Genomic DNA, 22,607 nt, shown 5'->3' on the forward strand with positions numbered 1-22,607 from the left:
CTTTTTGGTGGTATTGCAGGGAAAGCCTTTCTTAGGAGGTGACATTTGAGCAGAGTACCCAGTGGCCTCTGATAATGCAGGCTATGAAATATATTTCTCAGGTGATCTGATCACAGCCTGTAATTTGTGCCCAAGCCAGGATCAGTGATTCCAGCAAGGGCACTGGCAGCAACAGCACTCAGGACAAAGATTTTGGAAAACTACATGGGCATTGGGGCTGTAATGCTTAGATATATTTTAAAATCCTGCTGGTTGCTGGGTGCAGTGGTACACATCTGTAATCCAGAGACTCAGGGGAGGTTGAGGCAAGAGGATTGCAAGTCCAAGGCTAGCTTGGGCAACTTAGCAAGACCCTGTCTTAAGATTTAAAAAGAGGCTGGGGATGTAACTCAGTGGTCTATTTCCCTTGAGTTAATCCCCAGTAGGGCAAAAACAAATAAAAACAAATGCCTTCTGGTAACTTCACCTCCAACAAAAACAAAAAGAAGCCAAAAAAAAAAAAAAAAGTCTAGAATATAAGTTGAGAAAAAAGAACCTAATATCAAGTTGTGGAAGCATGGTTAAGAAGGGCTCTGAAGCTGTCTCTCCATGATCACAGGAAGCAGGCACTGTCCTTGGAGGGTTTCTCAGTGCCTGCTCCAGCCGAACATCAGCCATGTAGTGGACAGCCAGGGAGTCTGCCCAAGGAGACAGTTAAACAGAACTGAGTTTCAATACAGTGGGAAGGGGCAGCAGTGGAGAGAAGCACAGGGACTGCCCAGTCTGGGGGTGAGGAGTATCCAAGGCTTTTGAAAGACATGATTTCTGAACAGCATTTTAGGTAAAGGAAAGGCTTTCCCAGAAGAGGGCATGTCTTGAGTAAAGGCAAAGAAGCAAGAATAGCAGACATGTGTGAGGAATTATAAGAGCAGTTATGTTGAAACAGAGTGCAGAGTAGTTTATATTTTTACAACTGGAGGCAGGGATGGGATTTGTTCTGGCATCTTAACCAACTAACGAAGCCTGGAATGAATCTCAGTCCTCATTAGTTTTATGGCTGTTGGTTGTCTGATTTTATGTTGATTTTTGTTGGTAGAAGTATTACTGACGGGGGTGGGGGGCTTCACGGAGCAGAGCTGTTCACTGCTTTGAATTTTTATCCATTCAGTCCACCATTTACAGCTTCCTGTACTCATCTTTAAGCAATGTGTTAGTCAGCTTTTCATCACTGTGACTAAAATACCTGACAAGAACAATTTAGAGGAGGAAAGGTTTATTTTGGTTCACAATTTCACAGGTCTCAGTCCGTAGTCAGCCAACTCCATTGCTCTGGGCCTCAGGTGAAGCAGAATGTCATGGAAGAAGTGCATAGTAGAGGAAGGTAGCTCAGTTCATGACAACCAGGAAGCAGAGAGCACAAAGAGCCAGGGAAGAAAATATATAATCCCCAAGGCACACTTTTAGTAACTCATTTCCTCCAGCCATGCCCCACCTGCCTAGAGTTATCCATTTAGTTCATTTAAATTATTAATCAAATGAATTAATCCAGTGATTAGGTTAAAGCTCCCATTATTGAAGCACTTCACCTTTTACATTAAAACAGGCCCTTTTCAGGGACACCTTGTATCCAAACCATAACATTTTGCTTGGTCCCTCAAAACTCATAACCATCTCATAATGCAAAATACATTAATTCAGGGGCTGGGGATATAGCTCAGTTGGTAGAGTGCTCACCTCACATGCATAAGGCCCTGGGTTCAATCTGTAGCAACACACACACAAAAATTCATTAGTTCATTTCCCTAGAGTCCTCATAATCTTAACAGTTCCAGTATGGACCAAAAGTCCAAGTCCAAAGTCTCATCTGAGACTTAAGGCAAACTCTTGATTATAAACCCTTATAACAATCAAAAGCAGGTTACATATGTCCAATATATAATGGCATAGTGTTATGGTTTAGATATGAGGTATGCCCCAAAAGCTCATGTGTGAGATAATGCAAGTAAGTTTAGAGGTAAAATGAACTGTTTTGAGAGTCTTAATCTAATCAGTGCAGTAATCCACTTGAATGGATTGGTCGGGTGTGAATGGAGAAGGGAGGGTGGTATGACTGGAGGAGGTAAGACACTAGGGGTATGCTTTTGGGGTATATATTTTGGCCCTGATGAGAGGATATACCTCTACTTCCTGATTGTCATGTCCTGAGCTGCTTTCTTCATGCTCTTCTGCTCTGATGTTTGCCTTACCTTGGACCAGAGCATTGGAGTCAACCATCTATAGAACAAGACCTCTGAAAACATGAATGCCAAATAAACTTTTCTTCATCTAAAATTGTTCTAATCAGGTCTTTTGGTCACAGCAGTGAAAGAGCTGACTAAAACAGAGAGCGAACATTATCATTACAAAAGGAAGGAACAGAGGAATAGAAAAAAGGGATGAGACCAAAGTAAGACTGAAATCCAACTGGACAAACAGGTACTGTAGCTCCACAGCCAGCATCTAGGATACATGGTGGTGATGTGATCTCCAAAGGGCTTGGGCAGCCGCACCTCTCAGACCTTACTGGTTGCAGCCTACATAGTCTCTCATTTAGGATGGCTCTCTGCAGCCAGTAGCTCTTCTCAGCTCCCAGTCCACATTGTTCTTATCTCTTAATTCTTGGGGTATCCATTCCAGCTTCAGCTTCACCTTCACAGCTTCCTGTATCACATTCTCAGGGGCAGCTCATAGGAATTCCAACCTTGCTATACTTTGTCTGGCCTCGCAAGCCTTCCTTTGAAATCTCAGCAGCAACCTCCATGACCCTTTAACTTCAGCATCCTGAAATCCTGCAGAAACAGCACCATGTGGAATGATGCCAAGGTCTGCAGCAAGCTCAAGCGGTTTCTGGGCCTCCTTGGACCATGGCTGCAGCAGCCTCTGAGTGCCTGGGTGGCTGAACACAATGAAACAAATCCTGGGGAAACAAAATTCCTAGGTTCTGCTGTGTGAGCTGGGTGCCTTCATGGTTTCTTTTCAAAGACATTTTTACTTTTACATCCTTGAACCTGCCATGGGTGTGGTCTTGCTGACTCCTGAGATGCCCTCAAGATAACTTTCCTAGTGTCTCTGTGCAAAGTACTTGACTTCTCTTTAGTGGCAGTAATACCCTCAACAACCACACCTTTGTTGGCCCCAATTTTACATACACTTTTCTGGCTAAACTGCAAGTTAAAAACTCTTTCTTTTCTGCTTTTTGTTCCCAATTATTACAATAAACCTGGCTTAAAAAGATGTCAGCAATAGCTAAACACTGCCTGAATGCTGTGCTGTCTTAAAAATTCCTTCCACCAGATTATCAAGCCTATCGCCTTTAAATTCAGCCTCATACAAAGTTTTAGGATGTGGGTAAAATGTAGAAAAGTTCTTTGCCAAAATATAACATGAATGGCCTCTAACCCAACTCCCAAGAGTCCTCATTCTATGAAACCTCATGAATACAGACCTTTACTGCCTGCATTCCTGTCAGAATTCTGGTCTTCTGAGATCCTGCCAGAATTGTCATTAAGCTTACAACATTCTAAGCCTTCTCCAATGTGCATTATCAAAATTTTCCAAACTACTTCTGCAAACCAGTTCCAAAGGCTTTTGAACCACATAGTCAGGTTAATCACAGCAATTTCTGCACTTCTTAGTACTAATTTTAGTAAGCTTTTTGTCACGATGACCAAAATGATGGACAAGAACAACTTACTGGAGGAAAAGTTTATTTTGGTTCATGGTTTCAGAGGTTCAGTCAATGGGTGGCTGACCCCATTGCTGTGGGCCTGAGGTAAAGTAGAACATCATGGTGGAATGGCCTCATGGAGGAAAGCTGTTCATCTCATGACAGGCAGGAAGCAGAAAGAACATGAGTAGCCAGAGACAAACATATAATTTAGAAGGCATGATCTAAGGGCATGGTCACAGTAATCCACTTCCTCGAGTCATGGCCCACCTGCCTAGAGTTACCACCCAGTTAGTCCACTCGAATTATTAATTCATCAAATAGATTAATCCACTGGTTAAGATTACAGCTCTCATAGTCTAATCATTTCACCTCCAAATTAACATAGGAGCTTTTGGGGGGATACCTCATATCCAAATGATAGTGGGGCCCTCTCCCAGTCCTTGAATCTGTCTCCCACTCTTACCTGCTGTTCACATCTTCTCTCTCCTGGCTACACTCCCATTTTTTGACTTTCACATTTTAGTTCTTAATATTCTACCCTACTGAAATGCTCTGCCCCCTGCATGGAAAGAAATAGGGCAAGTAAACACACAGTGATGAAGGTAGGTTGGTTAGGAAGGTGACATTCAAGCAGAGATCTGAATAATGTGAAATTTCAGGTCCTATGAATTCCCTGAAGCAGAAGTGAGCTTTGTTTGTGCAAGGAACAGAATAGAGGAAAGTGGGGCAGGAACATAGCAAACAAGGAGCAAAATGGGAAGAATGAAGTCACAACAATACTTTCATATCAAGGAGACACTGCTGGGATTTTATTTCTTGTTGATTGCATGGATTCTTAACATTGATTTCATAACTTCAAACCCTGAACAGAAACACTATCTTACTGTTATGTTTTATAGTTTACGAATGACAGTGAATTATGAAAATGGAGAAGAAGACTGATCCAGGGAGCTGGATGTATTCTTTGCCTACCTTGAACAATTCATCTACCTGCCTGCAGCCTGTTTATTTGCCTGAAAATGGAAATCATGACATCTGCCCCTCACCCCTGGGTTACACTGTGATAAGATGGTTTGTACGAAAGCTCCAATGAATCTCAGCCTCTATATAGTGGCTGAAAATCAGAAAGAAAAGAAAGGCAGGCAAAAAGTATTTTAATAAAAATACATTCACCATGACACTAAACTAAAATATCAGCTATTCTTTTGGACAAACCAGTGCATTACAATGATACCTTGCTTACTTTTCACAACAACCCCATAAGATAGGTTCTTTTGTTATTCTCATTTTAGAAAAGCGAAACAGGCTTTGAAAGGTTATTTGTCCAAAGTCACACAGATATTGAGTCCTAGCTTTCAGAATATAAAACCGAAGCATTTTATTCAAAGGCAAATCCTCTGAATACTCTCACTTATTGCATATTTATTTTAATTTATACAAAATTATAATCTACTTGCTTATCTGTTGCCAGCCCACTGATTTCCAGTGACTGTAAATTAAATGTGGATGAACAGTTTTTGCTAGGAGTGGGTATTCTAGTGTTCCAAATTATGAAAACTAATAAAAAGAGCAGAGATGCACATACATGCACATGCACACACATACACCTACACACAAATGAAAGCAACCAAAAATGAATCTGAGGGCAGTGACAAGAGAGACTTCTACACGTCACAAACAGTCTTCATATCACAAAACCCAGAGGCATCCTGAAAGTGCCCACCACGTTCACCAATGTTCATAAGGAATGACATCAAATCACCAAAAAGGATAGACTGTTCACTCTCAAAGGAACTGTGCATAATGATATTGAGAACTTTCAGTACAAAATGCTTACATTGAAGAAGTCAAAGAAAAAAATGAATTACATGGACTACCTTATTTTCTAATAAATACTGGATTAAATTATTATTTTAAATATTATATGATATACAATGATTCCATCTATACAGCATTCTAAACCAGGTGTAAAAGTAAACAATAGCACTGAAGACTGAATACTTAGGAGGGAAAAGTAAAAGGAAAGTAAGGAAGGGCTCCCTGTAAAAGTCAGGAAAATCGTTTTATTTTTGAGAGGGATTTATGATTGGTAAAGAGCTTGGCAGACAGTGATTGTCTACTTCTTGACCTCAGCTGTGGTGACATGGATGTTTACTTTTTAAAAAAAATATTTTTAGTTGTATAGATGGACATAATACCTTATTTATTTGCTTATTTTATGTGGTGCTGAAGAATGGAAACCCAGGGCCTTATACCTGTAGGCAAGTGCTCTACCACTGAGCTACCAACCCCAGTCCTGGATGTCTACTTTTATATAAACAACTCATTAGACTATGATGTTAGGCACTTTTTTTTAATCTGTGTTATATTTCACAATGAATAATGTTTAAAAAACAAGATGTTAAAAAAAAAAAAAACCTATATGACTAATGAAAGCAGAAGGTACATTTACTACGTGTGCAGCATGTATCTGCACATTTGATTTCCTTGCTGGGCCCTGTAAGGTGAAGAGGGCAGGCCTCCTTCTCCTCATTTTAAAAAATGGGTTCCCTGGAGCCCCAAAAGGGCCTCAACTCTTCTTACCTCCACCTCCTATTTGCAGACATGTTCCATTAGAAGGGTATTTATGAAGTCATTGAATTTCCTTAAAGATCAAAACCCTCACCTGTTCACTATGCTCCATGGAGATCTCGTGCTTGCTCTGAGCATCAATCTTCGCCTCTTTGACTACTGTAAACAGGCCCTGAAAATCCTCTTCTGAAGGAAATGCACACAAAGTTTTCTCACTTGTTCCTCCAGATCAGTCACGTACTGGGGATGAAGACAGGAACAGAAGTGAACAAATAATATCAGCAGACAAAGAATCAGAGCAAATAGTACAAATGAGAGAGAACTGAAAAATATAAACAAAGAAACAAAGGACACTAGATGGATAAAGGAAAAGGAGAATATGGCAGCCAAGATAAGATCCTCTGTAATGCATTATAAAAATGACCAGAATCAGAGGAGTAGGAACAGGTGTAAGATCGAGGGATAGGTTTCTAATAAAATCATCTGGGCACTGTGAGATGAAAAACGAGTATAAAATGTGTTCATGAGGGCTGGGGTTGTGGCTCAGTGGTAAAAGCACTTGCCTAGCATGTGTGAGGCACTGGGTTTGATTCCCAGCACCACACATAAATAAATAAAATAAAGGTCCATTGACAACTAAAAAAAAGTTTTTAAAAGAGGAGGAGGAGGAGGAGGGGGAGGAGGGGGAGGAGGGGGAGGAGGAGGAGGAGGGGGAGGAGGAGGAGGAGGAGGAGGAGGAGGAGGAGGAGGGAAGAGGAGGAGGAGGAGGAGGAGGAGGAGGAGGAGGAGGAGGAGGAGGAGGAGGAGGAGGAGGAGGAGGAGGAGGAGGAGGAGGAGGAGGAGGAGAAGCTGAGGTAGGAGGATCACAACTTTGAGGCCGGTCTGGGAAACTTGGTGAGCGCTTCCTTTTCCTTAACTCAATATTAAATAAAAAGAGCTGGGGATGTAGCTAAGTGATTGAGTTTGCCTAACATGTGCAAGCCTTGGGTTCAGTCCCTAGCATGGAAAAAAAAAAGGTGTCCTTACCTGAAGCCAGCCCTGAAAGACTCTTCTAAGCAATATGTGGGAATAAAATTGATCAGGCCTGGGCCCTCTTCCTAGCCAGACTTTCCTGACTACACTGGAACCAGGTCAAACAGGCATTCCTCTGTAGAGCCAAAGAGTGATGTTGTTGGGCCACCTGATATTTTTTTAAGAGAGAAAAGGAAATTATTCCTTAAATTTTAAATCATTTAAGAAAATTTCAGCTTGTAGTATATGATACTGTATACTGCATTTAAGCAGTTCTTAGAGAAGAATAATCTTAAGGTATAAACAGTCTATGTCCGGAAGTTTTGACTATTGGTCCTATTATTTGGAGGATACAGATTCACATCATGCATGGCCCAATGCTGACTTCCTAAAGACCACTCCCTGACTGGCTGGTTATAGAAATGAGTTAAACAATCTTCAAAGCTGTCACTTCACTTCCATTGAGTTTTGCAGGGGGTGGCTGGAAACATGCTTGGTTTGCTCTCCTGCAATAGGGACAGCAACTCCATAAACAGACCTCTCTTTGTTATGTACGTAATCTCTAATTGAGAAAATGCTAATACAGTCAATTAGTTGTATAGAATGAACTGTCAACAGCATTGAAATTTAGATATCATAAAAAAACCATAAAACCAATGGTAGAAAAAATGACATGATTAATATTAATGTCTTAGCAACTTAAAAGGCAAAGATCATCATTCTATTAAAAAAGCACACAACTTGCACTTTATAGATTTTATAAAGTATTGTTAGTCTTTCTGAGATAGGAGGAAAGACCCTGTCTCTCAGTCCTCTATAGCCAATGACACATTTTCCTAAGCCTTTTCTAGCCATCTAGCCCTGTGAATATGACTGATCCAAGCAAACTTCTGGGTAGTCATATTTATTGGTCAAAATGAACATCTGTGGCATATACAAGCCTGGAAGCCAATCTTTCAACTATTTTGAACTTCAGGATAATACACTTGAACACCCAGTTCCATGCAGTGGATAAATTTATCAGAGAAAGTTCAGTGGTGTTCAATTTCATACCTCTCTGTGTGATAGATCTCTATAACAGAATTATATATCCATGCCATTTGTAATCTGGTTTCACAGTGCCTCCCAGTGGAGTAGATGGAGCTTCTTTTCCCCTTCAATGACCTTGATCATGGCCCTATGTTTTGCTTTTCCAATGAAATATTAGGCGGCAGCAGAGGTTTCATGTAGGTTTACATAATTTGGTTTGTCTTTTGTATATCCGACAGCTGCCAGGTGAAAGCATGCTGGAACCAGAATGAGGCTTGGGGAGAGACCTGAACCCCGTATACATCTAACAAGCCCACAGACATGTGAGTGAGAAATCAAGTCTCGTAAGCCACTGATATTTGGCAATACAACCTAATATAACCTTTTATGTTTCTTAAACTCTGCTAGAATTAGTAGAAGTCTCTATTCATCTTACTTTGAAGCTCTCTAATAAAAATTTATTCCAGTTTTTTCCAACCTGTTAAATTAGAAAAGTCTTTAAAAATTTAAATATAAACTCTTATCCCAAACAAATAGATACACACAAATCATTTATCTTTTGGGCTTTTAAATCACCAAACTTCCCTTCCCCCGAAGCCTACTTTGGATACTTATGCCATTTGAAGAAGTCGTTATCTGATTTTGAGGGTCGGGGCAAGAGTGGGACACTGCACCTGGGTGTTTTGTTTGCTTTGCATTCTCAATTTCTTCCAAGGTTCTAGACCTTTGTTTCTTAGCAAGAGCTTTTTATAATGTTCTTTGGCTACTGCTTCCAACTCTTGGTTCCTTTTAATTCTCTTCTGTTTCTCGAGTTCCTTCTGGAAAAAATAATGAAGTAAAAATGCCATGATGAAAAACACTAAGAATTTCATTTCCACAAAAAGTTAAAGTATTTAATTTGAACGTGTAACAGTGTGTTAATCATTATAAGACAGCCCTGGAATATTTTTCAAAAGAAGAAACAATTCTGCTTAGAAGGTCAGGAAAAGTTGGTTATAAGCCCTACAAGAATGAGCATTATGTATGTTCTTGGATTTATTCAGTATTATTCACAGAAATGATTTATTTCTCCCTAAATTTCTAGAAAGTAAACATCTAGTCAGGAGACCATCAGGATTTTCCCTCATTTTTATGGAAAACCTAGTACAACTCCTAGATATGAGGTAGAGATTTATGTATAAATAATGCTATTCAAATGTAACAGAATTATATATCCAGAAATTATAAATTCCCGAAGTATATTCTCATTATTGATCTTTCTTTTTTAAAGTGATGAACAATAAGTCCAGATGCAGGTTAAAAGTACTTAACCATTACTAAGCATGCCTTCCCTCCTCCTCTTGAGGAGAAAGAGTACCCCTGGTGATGCACTGAGGAAAAAATACCCCCATGATCCTTCAGAAGGAATGCACCCAAGTAGTATGCCTGGGAAAGATGACAGAAACTTCCAGATGCATGTCTGTAATTGCAACAGACTTGGGAGGCTGAGGTAGGAGGATGGCAAGTTTAAAGTCCAGCCTCAGCAACTAGTGAGGCCCTAAACAACTTACTGAGACCCAGTTTCAAAATAAAAAATAAAAAAGGGGGGCTAGGGAAGAATAGAGGTATTTTGGATTAGAGAAAGGGGAGTGAAGAGAGGGGAGGGGACATGAAGGTAGGAAGAATAGTAGAATGAGTCAGACAGTATTACCCTATGTGCATATATGATCATACAACCAGTGTAACTCTACATCATGTACAAACAGAAGAATGAGAAGTTATACTCCATTTATGTATGATGTGTTAAAATGCATTCTACTATCATGTATGACTAATTAGGACAAATGAAAAAAAGGGCTGGGGATGTGGCTTAGTGGTTAAGTACCCCCGGGTTCAATCTCTGGTACAAAAAAAGAAAAAGAAAAAGAAAGATGACAGAAATTTAATGGTCTACCCTACAGATACTATTCAACCTTTTTTTTTTTGTTTTGTTTTAGTACAAATAGCTTATAAGAAAAGTGAGAGAAAAAATCTACCTAAAACGGGTAAATGGTAGCAAATGACCTGCTATGAAAGATGCAAGAGTAACAGCAAAGATTGCACACTGCCTTCCTAGCGGCTGTCATCGATGGGTAGAAATATGAAAACACTTAAGTGCCTTCATCTTTTATAATTTCATGTCAAGAAAGGGGTAGTGGTAATTGGCTGATTTGACAAGCAACTTATGTTGCCTTTGACTTCTGCAAGAAAAAAATTAGAAAGGACTGGAACATTGCTAATATGGAAGGAGAATTACCTCTAATCTCCCAATGCAAATGACCCATTTCTGTACAAGTTCCTGAAAATGAAATGTCCAGATTCTCTAAAGCATTAAGCCAAAATAACCTTTATAATTTTTACCCAGGCACACTGAATGGAATGGCCAGAAATAAAAATTGCTTACAACAATTTTCTGATGAATAGTAAAAGGAAGCTGAGGGTTAAATGTGGAGGAAAACAAAGAAAATGTTTCTACATCCACTGAAACGTCCCTGTAGCATCAAGGCAGCAGCTGCAACTTGCAGACAGAAATTTAACCCAGACTATAAACCTCTGGAGAAGTCCTTGGGCTCAGTGAAAAGAACATTTTCACATGCACACAGAAATGACAGTCCAACTATCCTTCTAGAATTGTAACTCTATGACTGGTATTTTAGGTTCCAAAAGGAAAACCATTTTCAGAAAGATTTCTGGGGAAAAAACAGTCTTTAAGAAAGTCTGTATTTCCAGCTGAGGATATAGCTCAGTTAGTAGAGTGCTTGCCTCATATGCACAAGGCCCTGAGTTCAATCGCCAGCACCCTGCCTCCCCCTCCCCCCTCAAAAAAAGAAAAGAAAGTCTATAGTGCCACATAAAAACAGATAAATAAAGTTAATAAAAAAGTCTATATTTCTGTGGAAAATAGAAAATATTAAATAAAAGTTATGCTTGGGTCAAAATGTGTATTCTTACACAGTGATTTAATTGAAATGGGTATGTTCCTCCACTGATTATACACCTGGTCAACTCCATTGGTCGAGTCCTCAGTTGAGTTGGCTATATTTCATTAGAAATTATCATATTTTCCATTTCCTTATACATGTCTATAATAGTAGCTGCATCCACAAATGCTTTGTGAAGAGAATATGATGCTATCTGCTTTGAGATAGTTTTTACATTGTGGATCTAGACAGCTAGGGTTTCACAGAGCTCACTGTTGACTCAGGCTAAAAGGGCTACTCAGTATCAGTTTCTCTCTGACTTATTGTTTACATAATTATAAATGACATTAAAAAAAAAAAAGGCTCATGGCCGGGTGCAGTGGTGCATGCCTGTAACTGCAGTGGTTTCGGGAGGCTAAGGCAAGAGGATGGCAAGTTCAAAGTCCAGCCTCAGCAACTTGGTGAGACCCTAAGCGACTTAGTGAGACCGTCTCAAAATATAAAATTAAAAGGACTGGTGATGTGGCTCGGGGGCTAAGCACCCGGATTCAATCCCTGGTACCAAAACAAAAACAAAAAGGCTCATTTAAATGCATATCTATGTCAGCTACTATGTCTTGAGAAAAAGCAGGGCAGCTTATGTACAGATAAGCAGAGGGGAGTTGACACTGCTCCAAAACTAACTTCTCCCTCACTACTGGATCATTCCATCAGAATGTAAACATGTGCTGGTATCTCCCATCTTTAAAATACAAATAAAGCCAAGAAACAGTCACCAAAAAAAAATTCTTCTCTGGTCCCATATGGCTGCTGTCTATAATTCATGGGCTATGTCCTTCATAATCTTTCCTCAATCCACTAGAATGTGGCTCATATCCCAGTACACCAATGAAAGCACTCTTGTCCAGGTCATGAATGATCTCCGTGGTCCCAAACCAGAGTCTCTTGTCTGCTCTCTTCTTAATAGAGCTCACAGTAACACTTTTCCAGGTTAAAGGCCACCACTCCCCTAACACAAATATTTTTTTCTCTTAGCATTTCATTTTAAATTTTTCTGGTTTTCCTTCTTCCTCACACCTCTTCATCTTCCAATATACTCTAGGACTCTCAGTTCTGGACTCCATCTCTCTTCTTCTCCTCCTTTTTTTCCCTTTTTTGTGAGCTGGGAGTTGAACCCAGGCCTTACACATGCTAGGCAAGCCCACTGCCACTGAGCTATACACCTGCCCTCATCTCTTCTCTACCCAGACATTCTCCCAGCCACTTCCAGAGCATTAAAAGCACTGACATTTTTTGACTAGCAGATACTTTACTATAATTTTGATGTCCAGGCTATTATATCCAATATGATAATATATATAATATGCATCCCACACATGATGTGGAGATTGTGGGAGCCTCCTCAACATCTAGCAGCTCAGACATCACCTTCTTAGAGAGGTTTACCCACCTTGCTTCCCCCATTATTTTTCTCCAATGTTTTTAATTTTTTACTTATTTATTGCCTGTTTTCCCAAACTAGCATAGAAGATTTTTGAAAGAAGGTCTGTTGTTGGTCTTATTCATTGCTTTATTCTAACATCTAGAACAATGACTAACATAGTAGATATTTTACAAATATTTGTACATTTTATTGGTGAATATTAAAGAGTGGTGAGTTTCACTGTGGCATGTTCATACATGCATAAAACATAATTTGATCAGTTTCATTCCCTATCAGCTCCCTTTTCCCTTTCCTCCCATGTATCTACTTTCTCTATCCCAATGTCTCCTTTCTAATTTCATCATATCCCTTTCTTTTTCTTTTCCTTTTTCCCCCCGGTCTAGCTTCCACACATAAGAGACAACACACAACACTTCTCTTTCTGAGTCTGGCTTATTATTGCTTACTTTAATGATCTAAAGATCTATCAATTTTCCTGCAAATTTCCCTGGTCTTTTCTGATAAAATTATTTTTAGTCGCAAGCTTTGTGTCCATCAGTCAGAAGCATATCTATACAGTCACAAAAGTTATCGTCTGATATATATTACTAGAAAGTAAGCATTTGATAAAAACAGAGCAAAGGGATGTTAAGGAGAGGTTATATTTTATTTTCAGGAAGTTGTAGTGTAAGACCTGTGAATGGCCATCATAGTACTACATCTGACATGTTCTCCTGCCTGGTACACAGCCATGTCTTGCCCCTTGGCACCTCTTCCTGAGAGGACAAGTGTGTCATAGGCCTATCCTTGAAGAATTCTTCAGGTCCTTAGTCCTCAAATTGATGTCACAGGACCCTACACAACGATATCCAAGTTTATCTTACATTTTTCTATCCAGAAAAGTATAGGTGATTGTCTCAGAGACCTTCTCCATTATATCAATAGCAGGGTTGCCCATCTGTTTAATTAGAAAATATGGCACCTCTGCTAGACAATTTGCTCTACATTCAATGAGCAAAAATCTTCCCAAGTAGAGCTCTCTCTCTCTTTCTGAATTACCATGTCCTAAACTACTTTCCTCTGCCACACCTTTCTGCCATAATGTTCTGCCTGACCTTAGACCCAGAGCTCTTGCCAAGGACAACATATAAATCCCAAAAGTATACCCCCAGTGGCCTACTTCCTCTAGCCACACACCCTACTGCCCACATTACCACCCTCTTAATCCATATCGGTGGATTAGTCCACCAATTAGGTTGCACTTCTCATAATCTAATCCCTCTAATAATTCTTGTATTATCTCACATGAGCTTTTGGGGGACACTCATATCTAAACAAGCGGATATCTATCCAGTCACATATAACTGATCAGAAAAGACACAACAAACATTGGTTCAGAAGTGCCATTATCCTTTTGACATTCAGAAGAATAACATTAATATAGTCTTGGAGGTTGTTTACCAGGAACAAATATATATAAAATATAAGGAAGTAAGGAATTGGTTGTGCAGAATGTGATGCCTCAAAGGAGTAAGACCACATGATAAACTGGATGAAAGCACACTTGTAGTTCATCCTTACACAGATGGAAAAGAAGACAATTGCCAAGTATGTTTGAGTCTAAAGCTGTTTTCAAAGAAGGCTCAAACATAGCACGTCTGCAAATGTGTAGATCTCAATTTAGAAAGCTACAACTGACTAAACCAAATGGAAACTAGTCTATGTGACAAAAATCTTTTTGCCTATCGGTATGGACTGACATTCCTAAAAAGGGGGTTTGGATTTGGGATAAAGAGTAAACTAAAACTATCTCTTGGCCAGTACATATTTTTCATTACTCTTGGTCTGTATAAGCAATTTGGTTGCAAATAACAACAACAACAAAAGCAGGACAAACATAAAATTAATGTCTCGTTGTGAACTTATCAGATGTGAAGCCATCCCAAATCTGGAGAGATGGGACCCAAGTGTTTGCTTACCTGAGGCAGAATCTACCAGATACCACATGAACCATAAGATGAGATATTTTGGTGAATTGCTGGGGGTTAAGAATGCACCAGCAGGAGAAGAGTAGAGCTCCTGGGGGTCACAATCATGGGGTGGTTCCCACTCTTATGCAGGTTTTTTCTCTAAAAACTCCACTAGACTTTCACAGAGGGGATCAGGGAAGATTCAGAGAAAGTTCCCACATGGTTCTGGCTGAGAAAGAGGAAGAACAACACCTGAAAAATCTACCCAGACCATTTTCCCTTAGGAAACTGGAGGCTCCATCCACATGGCACCATGTGACAACATTGGTGGAATGAACTGCAGCTGGGGGAAGGGCACTAAGCTTTCCAGACAAGACCACCCCCCCCCCCCCTTATTTCACCTGAGGCCAGGGGAAGGGACTTTAAGGTCATAGACTGAGATGGCAGTGGATACCCACTGCATCTAAAAGAAGGAAATAGAGGTTCAAAAGAAAACTTTACCCTTAGAGTAGGAACAGGAATTCTTGTGAGTGCTCAATGAGGTGTACTCCAAAGACTGAAACAATCAGGATAGATAATGTTTCCCCTTATCCATAGCCTACCACTACACTAGTACAAAACTCCAATAATAATACTGGATTAAGCTGGGAGGACTATAAGAGATAGAACCTCTCTGGGGAGCAGCACAAAGGGAAAACCCAAAACCAGAAGAGGAGACAAATACAAAGTCACTAGAGGAAACTGAAGTCTCTGGTGCCCATGGTGACAACAAACCTCAACAGTGGTAACTATAACAACAATAAACATCAAAGATAGCTCTGGCTAGATTAATACAAATCTCCATACTAGGGGTCTATTTACCCTAGTTTCTATTGTTCTTAACAAAATATCTGACTTTCAACAACAACAACAAAAAAATGCAAGACAGACCAAAAGATAAGAAATAAACACAATTTGAAAAACCAAAGTAATTATCAGAATAAGACAATGACATGACAGAGATGCTGGAACTAACAGAGGGAGAATTTTAAGTAATTCATGACAATAATATTAGAGGATCTAATGGAAAAGATATCATTATCGGATAGGTAATTTTAGTAGGCATGAAAACCATATGCTTCAAAAAAAAAGCTAGAAATAAAAAACACCTGGTACCAGAAATGAAGAGAGTCTTCAGTGGGTTTATCACTAGATGAAACACCTGAAGAAAAAATCAGGTAACCTGAAAAGAGGATAACAGAAATTATGCAAACTGAAAAGTAAGAAGAAAAAGAGTGACAAACAAGTTCATCTGACAGCTGTGGGACAATATGAACCAATTTAATACTGGAATAATAGGAAACTCAAAAGGAGAATAAAAATTAATGGGGTAGGTGAAATATTTGAAAAAACTAATTGGTAAATATATTCCCAAATAAGTGACAAAATTTAAGACCCTATATCTGAGAAGTTTAAGACCTCTATGAAAGTAAACTAACAAACAAATAAACCATACTTAGATACATCATATTTTAAAAAATGAAAGCCAAAGACAAACACAAAATCTTAAGAGCAGCTAGCAGGGAAAACTCACATTACCTACTGTTATGGAGTAATGTGTGCCCCCAAAGTTAACATGTTAAAACACTAACCCCTAGTGTGGCTGTATTTGAACAAGAGGCCACTAAGGAAGTAAGGTCAAACAAGGTTCTAAGGGTAGGAACCTTATTGGATAGAATTAGTGTCCTTAAATGAAGAGATTCCCAAGAGGTTTCTTTATGCACATGCACCAAGGAAAAGCCATGTGAGGGAAGATGCAGTGAGGATGAGGCTATCTGCAAGCCAGAAAGACAGCCCATAATAAAAACCAACCAAGATGGCACCCTGATCTTGCACTTCCCAGCCTCTACAACTGTGATAAAATGAATTTCAATTGGTTAAGCCATCTGGTCTGTGATACTTCATTATAGCAGTCCAAGCAGAAAAACGTATCTACAAGGCAGCAAAGATAAGAATTAAGCAGACTTCTTGTAAGAAATCAGGCAAACAAGAAGACTATAGGATAACATCTTTCTCAAGTGTTAAAGTAAAAAACGGTCAACATAAAATTCTGTACCCAGAAAAACTACTTTCAAAAGTGAAGGAAATGCCTGTAATCGAAGTGGCTCAGGAGGCTGAGGAAGGAGGATCCCGAGTTCAAAGCTGGCCTTAGCAAAATCGAGGCACTAAGAAACTCAGTGAGACCCTGTCTCTAAATAAAATACAAAATAAGGCTGGGGATATGTCTCAGTTGTTGAGTGCCCTTGAGTTCAATCTTCAGTGTTCCCTACCCCCCCCCCCCCCAAAAAAAAAAGTGAAGGAAAATTCCAGTGTGTTGGAATTGAAGACAATCATGCTAAGTGAAATAAACTAATCCCCCAAAATCAAGGCCTGAATGTTCTCTCTGATATGTGGATGCTAACTCAAAGTGGCAGGGGATGGGGAATGAGGCATAGGGAAGAATAGTAGTACTTTGGATTAGACAAAGGGGAGTGAAGGGAGGGGAGGAGGAATGGGAATAAGAAAGATAGTAGAAGGAACTGGACATTACTAGGTTCATATATGTATACACGACCAATGTAATTCCACCTTATGTACAACCACAAGAATGGGAAGCTGTACTCCATATATGTATAATATGTCAAGATACATTCTTTACTATCATGTATAACTAAAAAGAATAAATAAAAAGAAGAGTTTTAAAAAAGTAAAGGAAAAAAACAAGGCTTTCTCTGTACTTATTTCAATGTCAGTTCTCTCAGTTTTTAACTGACAGAAGACCTATCCTACAAGACATATCAAAGAAAGTTCTGCACACAGAAAGAATATGATACAGGGAAAGAACTTGTATCTATATTAAGAAATTAGAGCATCAGAAATGGAAGAAATGAAGGCAAGATAAAAGATAACTTGTTAAAGCAATATCTTTAACCAGGTATTGGGTATTTATAGCACAAATAAAAGCAAAATTTGATATATGACAAGAACAGCACAAGGAATTTCAGGAAGGAAATGGAAATATGTAAGGATTTTCACTACATGCAAAATTTGAAGGTGTAAGGAAATCATTTTAGAAATATATTGTAAACACTAGGCAACCACTAAAAATTTTTTTAATTAATTTTTAAAAATTTTTACAGACTGCATTTTGATTCATTGTGCACAAATGGGATACAGCTGTAAAAATGTTTTTTAAAACGTAAATAATAACTCCATAGAGGAGGTGAAATGAAATTATAATGATGCTCAACTAAAACCAGAGAAGTTGGGGGATGGGGAGAAGGAAATCTACATTAAGCAAGTTGGTAGACTTTATGTTAATATCACTTTATGTTAATGGCATAAAAATACTGTAGGTCTGTTAAAGGACACATTATCATAATGGATACTAAATCAAGACAGTTACAGAATGTCTATAAGAAACTCAATTTTATAACAGTTAGATGCAAGTTTTTTTCTAAATGTATATGTACCTAAAAACAGATCTTCAAAATATATTAAAAGGTCTTCATGAACTTTAAAAAGGTCATAAAACAGATATAAAAGGAGAAATAGACAAATATGCAACTTTAGTCAGAGACTTCAACATTCTTGTCTCAGTAACTGTTAAAACAAGTAGGCACAAAATCAGTAAAGATACAGACGATCTGAATGACACAATCAGTGTGACATAATTGATGTTTATAAAGCACACCACAGTAGAATACTACATATTATTCTCAAGTACACATGGACTATAAACCAAGATGAACATATTGTGGGCCATAAAATAAAACTTTTAAAATTCATGCAATGTACATTTGTGGACCACAATGAAACTAAATTATAAATCAACAGAAAGTTATCTGGGAAATTCTCAATGTTTGAAATTTAAAGAATATACTTCTAATAACCCATAGGACAAAAAGAAACTCTCAAGAGTAACTAAAAGTATTTTGAACTAAATGAGATAAAATGTCAAAATATTACTTGATATGCCAGTTAAAGAGAAGGGAAATTCATAGCACTAAATGCATATATTATAAAAGGAAAAAAATCTCAAATCAACAATTCAAGCTCTCACTTTAAGAAATCAGAGAAAATAAAATCTTAAGGAAGCACAAAGAGGAAAGTGACAAAAATCAAGCAGAATTCAGAAAAACTGAAAATGGGAAAAGACCAAAGAAAATCAATGAAATAGTAAGTTGTTGTTTTAAAAGAAATAAAATTGATAATCATATCCAGGAAAATCAAGGCAGAAGAGAAAAGATACAAATTACTGTATCAGAATCTCACAGACATTAAAAGGGTCATAAAAAAATACTATAAACTCTATTCCAAGAATCTCAAAGACTTAGATAAAATGTTCAAATTCCTTGAGTTATTCAAACTACCAAGATTCACTCAAGAAGAAAGAAAAAACCCAAATAGGTCTATATCTCTTATAGAAATAGAACAAAACAGTAAAAATCCTCTAAAATCCAGGCCCACACAGTTTTACCAGTGAATTACACCAAACAATAAAGAAGAAATAACACCAACTTTTATATAATTTCTTAGAGAAAAAAGAAAGGGAACACTATTCATTTTACGAGACTACCATTATCCTAATACTACAACTAGACAAACAGTATAAAAACACTGCAGAAAAGTATCTTTCATTGACACTGATACAACATTCTGAACAAAATATTGGCAAATCAAATTAAGCAATATATAAAAAAAGATACTACATCATGACCAAGAGGAGTTCATCTCAGAAATGAAATGTTGAGTGTATGAGGGAAAATCAATGAATATAATTTACTATATTAATAAAGAAAAAACTATATGATCACATCAATAGATACCTAGAAAACTTTCAGTGAAGTTCATAATAAATACTGACAGTGATCTATGAATAAAAGAAAATTTCTTTTATCTAATAAAAGACATCCATACTTAGTGGGGAGACACTGTATGCTTTCTCCCTAAATCTGGAACAAGGCAGGCCGTTCTCCTTTACCACTCTTTTTCAATCTCATACTAGAAGTCTTTGCCAGTGAGATAAGGCAAGATAAAGAAAAGAATGATTGTAAAGAAAGAAAACTACCTTTATTTTCAGATAACATGGTTGTTTATGTAGAAAATTCCGAAGAATTTACAAAAAGTTCCTGGAACTAAAAAGTGAGTTTAGAGAGGTCACAGGATATACAAATTTCAACATACAAAATTGAAATGTGTTCCTATATATTTAACCATGAATAAATGGGATATGAAATTTTAAACAGCATTTATAATAGTACCAAAAAATAAAGTATGTAGATATAAATCTACAAAACATATGTGAGATCTGTAGAGAATTATAAAGACACTACGAAACAAATCAAAGATCTAAATAAGTGGAGCGAGCACATCAGCAAGATAGTGGAACTGGAGCTTACTACCATTTTACCCCCACAGAGGCACCAATTTTAACAATTACCCATGGGTAAGAGTACCTGTGAAGACTGGGAATCAAGCAGAGAAGTACCAACACATCATTAGATGCACTGAAGAGGGTAAGAACAGTTTCACTTTACTTGGCTGAAGACTCCTGCTGCAACCTTTGACCAGAGGGTGTCATGGTGCACATAGGGGCCTTTGCCAGAATCAAGTTTCAGTTTTGTGAACCTGTGACTGATCTTCTGCACATACTCCTCTTCTGGGCTCTGATGTTCTACACAGATCACCTGAGGACAGGACTGTACCTGACTGACTACCTGGTAGACATTAGAAACTCCTAAACAAGCCATGGGGGTAACCTACAGAGACCTAGGACCAGAGGGGATTTAGTAAGCAATTAGGTGGGAGAAAGAAGTATAAATACAAGTCCAATTTATGAAGTAATCAATCCTTTCAGTACATAAAAACGAGGCATGTGGTCTGCAAAATGCACGCACACAATCCTAAAGAAGCTAGAATAAAATTCAAATCATTCAGCAAACATTTGGGAGCTGGCTATTCACCTGGTCCTCATTTAATACAGGCAACAATACAGCTCTGCACCTATCAGTGGAAATATCTAGGCAAAGGCCATAAGGAAGGTGGTGATAATGCTGCTGCCACACAGCAACATCACCTTGGCCAAGTCCAACTCTTCCCTAGACACAGTATCCAGAAGCAGAGTAGCTGCTGGAACCAGAAGCCACATGATGAGGGCAAGGATGATGCTAATAATTCTGTTTCTTGTGGTCATCACTGATTTGTCCAGTGTTGACCTTAAGGACTTCCATGCGCACCTGGGTAGTAGAGGGAAGGGCAGTGGGTGTTTATTGCTGGTGTTTGGCTTGTGGGCACTCTGCTGCAGGAAGTGGGCTCCCGCAGTTTCTGTTGCTGTTCCCTGAATTCTTCCTCTTGAATCTGCTCACAGGAGTTTCTGGCATATCATGATTAAAAATGTCACACTCCAAGGCTTAGAGGCCATAAGATGCTCTGTGGAATTGCCGCCACTCTGTGCTGGGGCTCTGAGGTGAAACCAAGCAAGATGGTCACACAGAGGACTGAGGCACAGCCAGGTCCCCATGGCAGGTGGGGCCAGGGTATCCTCAGGCAGACCCCGGTAAGCACTGGCTTCATGTGTCTCAAATATACACACTTTTAATTTGTCAATTATATTGCAAAAAAGATAGAAAATAGATCAGAGCTATACTGTCTCAAATATACAGTTTTAATTTGTCAATTACACTTCAATAAAGATGGAAAATAAAGACAGCACTATATACTGTGTTCAAAAATTAAAGACTGAATGTTGTTAAGGTGTCGATTCTCCCTATTTTGACCTTATACACACAAATAACCTGAATCAAATCCTGGTAAACTCTTTTTTTTTTTTTTTTTTTTTTGGTACATATTAACATGATTAGTCTAAAATTTATTCAGAAAGACAAAGGAACTAGAATAGCCAAAACATTCTGAAAAAGAAGAGTGGGAGAATCTACATTGACTCTAAAGCTACATCTACTGAAGACATTTCAATATTGGCAAAGGAATAGATATATAGATCCACAAAACAGAGTAAAGAACCCAGAAATAGATTCAAATAAATGTATTATTGATTATTGTACTTGATTTTTGACCAAGGTATAAAAGTAATTCAATGCAGAATAGATACTCTTCTTAACAAATACTCTTAATGATACTGGAACAACTGAATCTCTCTATAAAAAAATGACTTTGATACATACATGATACCTTATGCAAAAACTAACTCCAAATGGCCCGCAAACTGAAATGTGAAATGTAAAACTATAAAACTTCCTAAAGAAACTGTAATGAAAATTTGACTGACCTTGGGTCTGGTGATTAATTTTTAGATACAACACCATAATCATAAACCCATGAAAGAAAAAAATGATTAACTGGACTTAATAAAAATTTAAAACTTTTTTCTGTAAAGCACTGTTAAGTGAGTAAAATATAAACTGCAGACTGGAGAAAATATTCTCAAATTACATATTAATATAGGACTTTGTCCAGAATACATAAAGAATTCTTAAAACCCAACAATAAGTAAATGACTCAATTTTTTAAATGGGCATAAGACATGAACTGCTCCTTCACTATGAAAGATACATAGATGGCAGGCAAACATATGAAGTGATGCTCAATACTAATTACTATTATGGAAACTCAAGTAAATACCACAATAATTATCACTATATATCTATTAGCATGTATAAGACCCCCAAAACCCAACAATAACAAATGCCAATGAAGATATGGAATAAAAGAAACTTTCAATGGTAGTCGTTGGAAGATAATTTGGTATTTATCCATAAATATAAACTTACCACACTACCAAGCAATCATATTCCTAGGTTAATCAAATATCTATCCAACTGAATCCCTGTATGTGAATATTTCCAGTAGTTTTATTCATAATTGCTAAGGATTGGAAGCAATATTGACAGAGGAATAGGTAATTCTGGCACATCTAGGTGGAATTCTATTGGGGTACT

The 22,607-nt window shown here is 38.1% G+C and overlaps 1 protein-coding gene across 1 annotated transcript in view; it reads right to left on the reverse strand.

Annotated features, from left to right (window-relative positions):
* CCDC191 (coiled-coil domain containing 191) overlaps nucleotides 1-22,607 on the reverse strand; it is a 98,922-nt gene that overhangs the window by 6,417 nt on the left and 69,898 nt on the right. Inside the window, 5 exon segments of the mRNA XM_079155418.1 lie at nucleotides 6,354-6,427; nucleotides 6,430-6,499; nucleotides 7,286-7,339; nucleotides 7,341-7,439; nucleotides 8,974-9,117. Of these exon segments, the coding sequence (XP_079011544.1) occupies nucleotides 6,354-6,427; nucleotides 6,430-6,499; nucleotides 7,286-7,339; nucleotides 7,341-7,439; nucleotides 8,974-9,117 (441 nt within the window).

This window comes from Sciurus vulgaris, assembly GCF_902686455.1.
Source record: "Sciurus vulgaris genome assembly, chromosome: 10".
NCBI classification, from domain to species: Eukaryota; Metazoa; Chordata; class Mammalia; order Rodentia; family Sciuridae; genus Sciurus; species Sciurus vulgaris.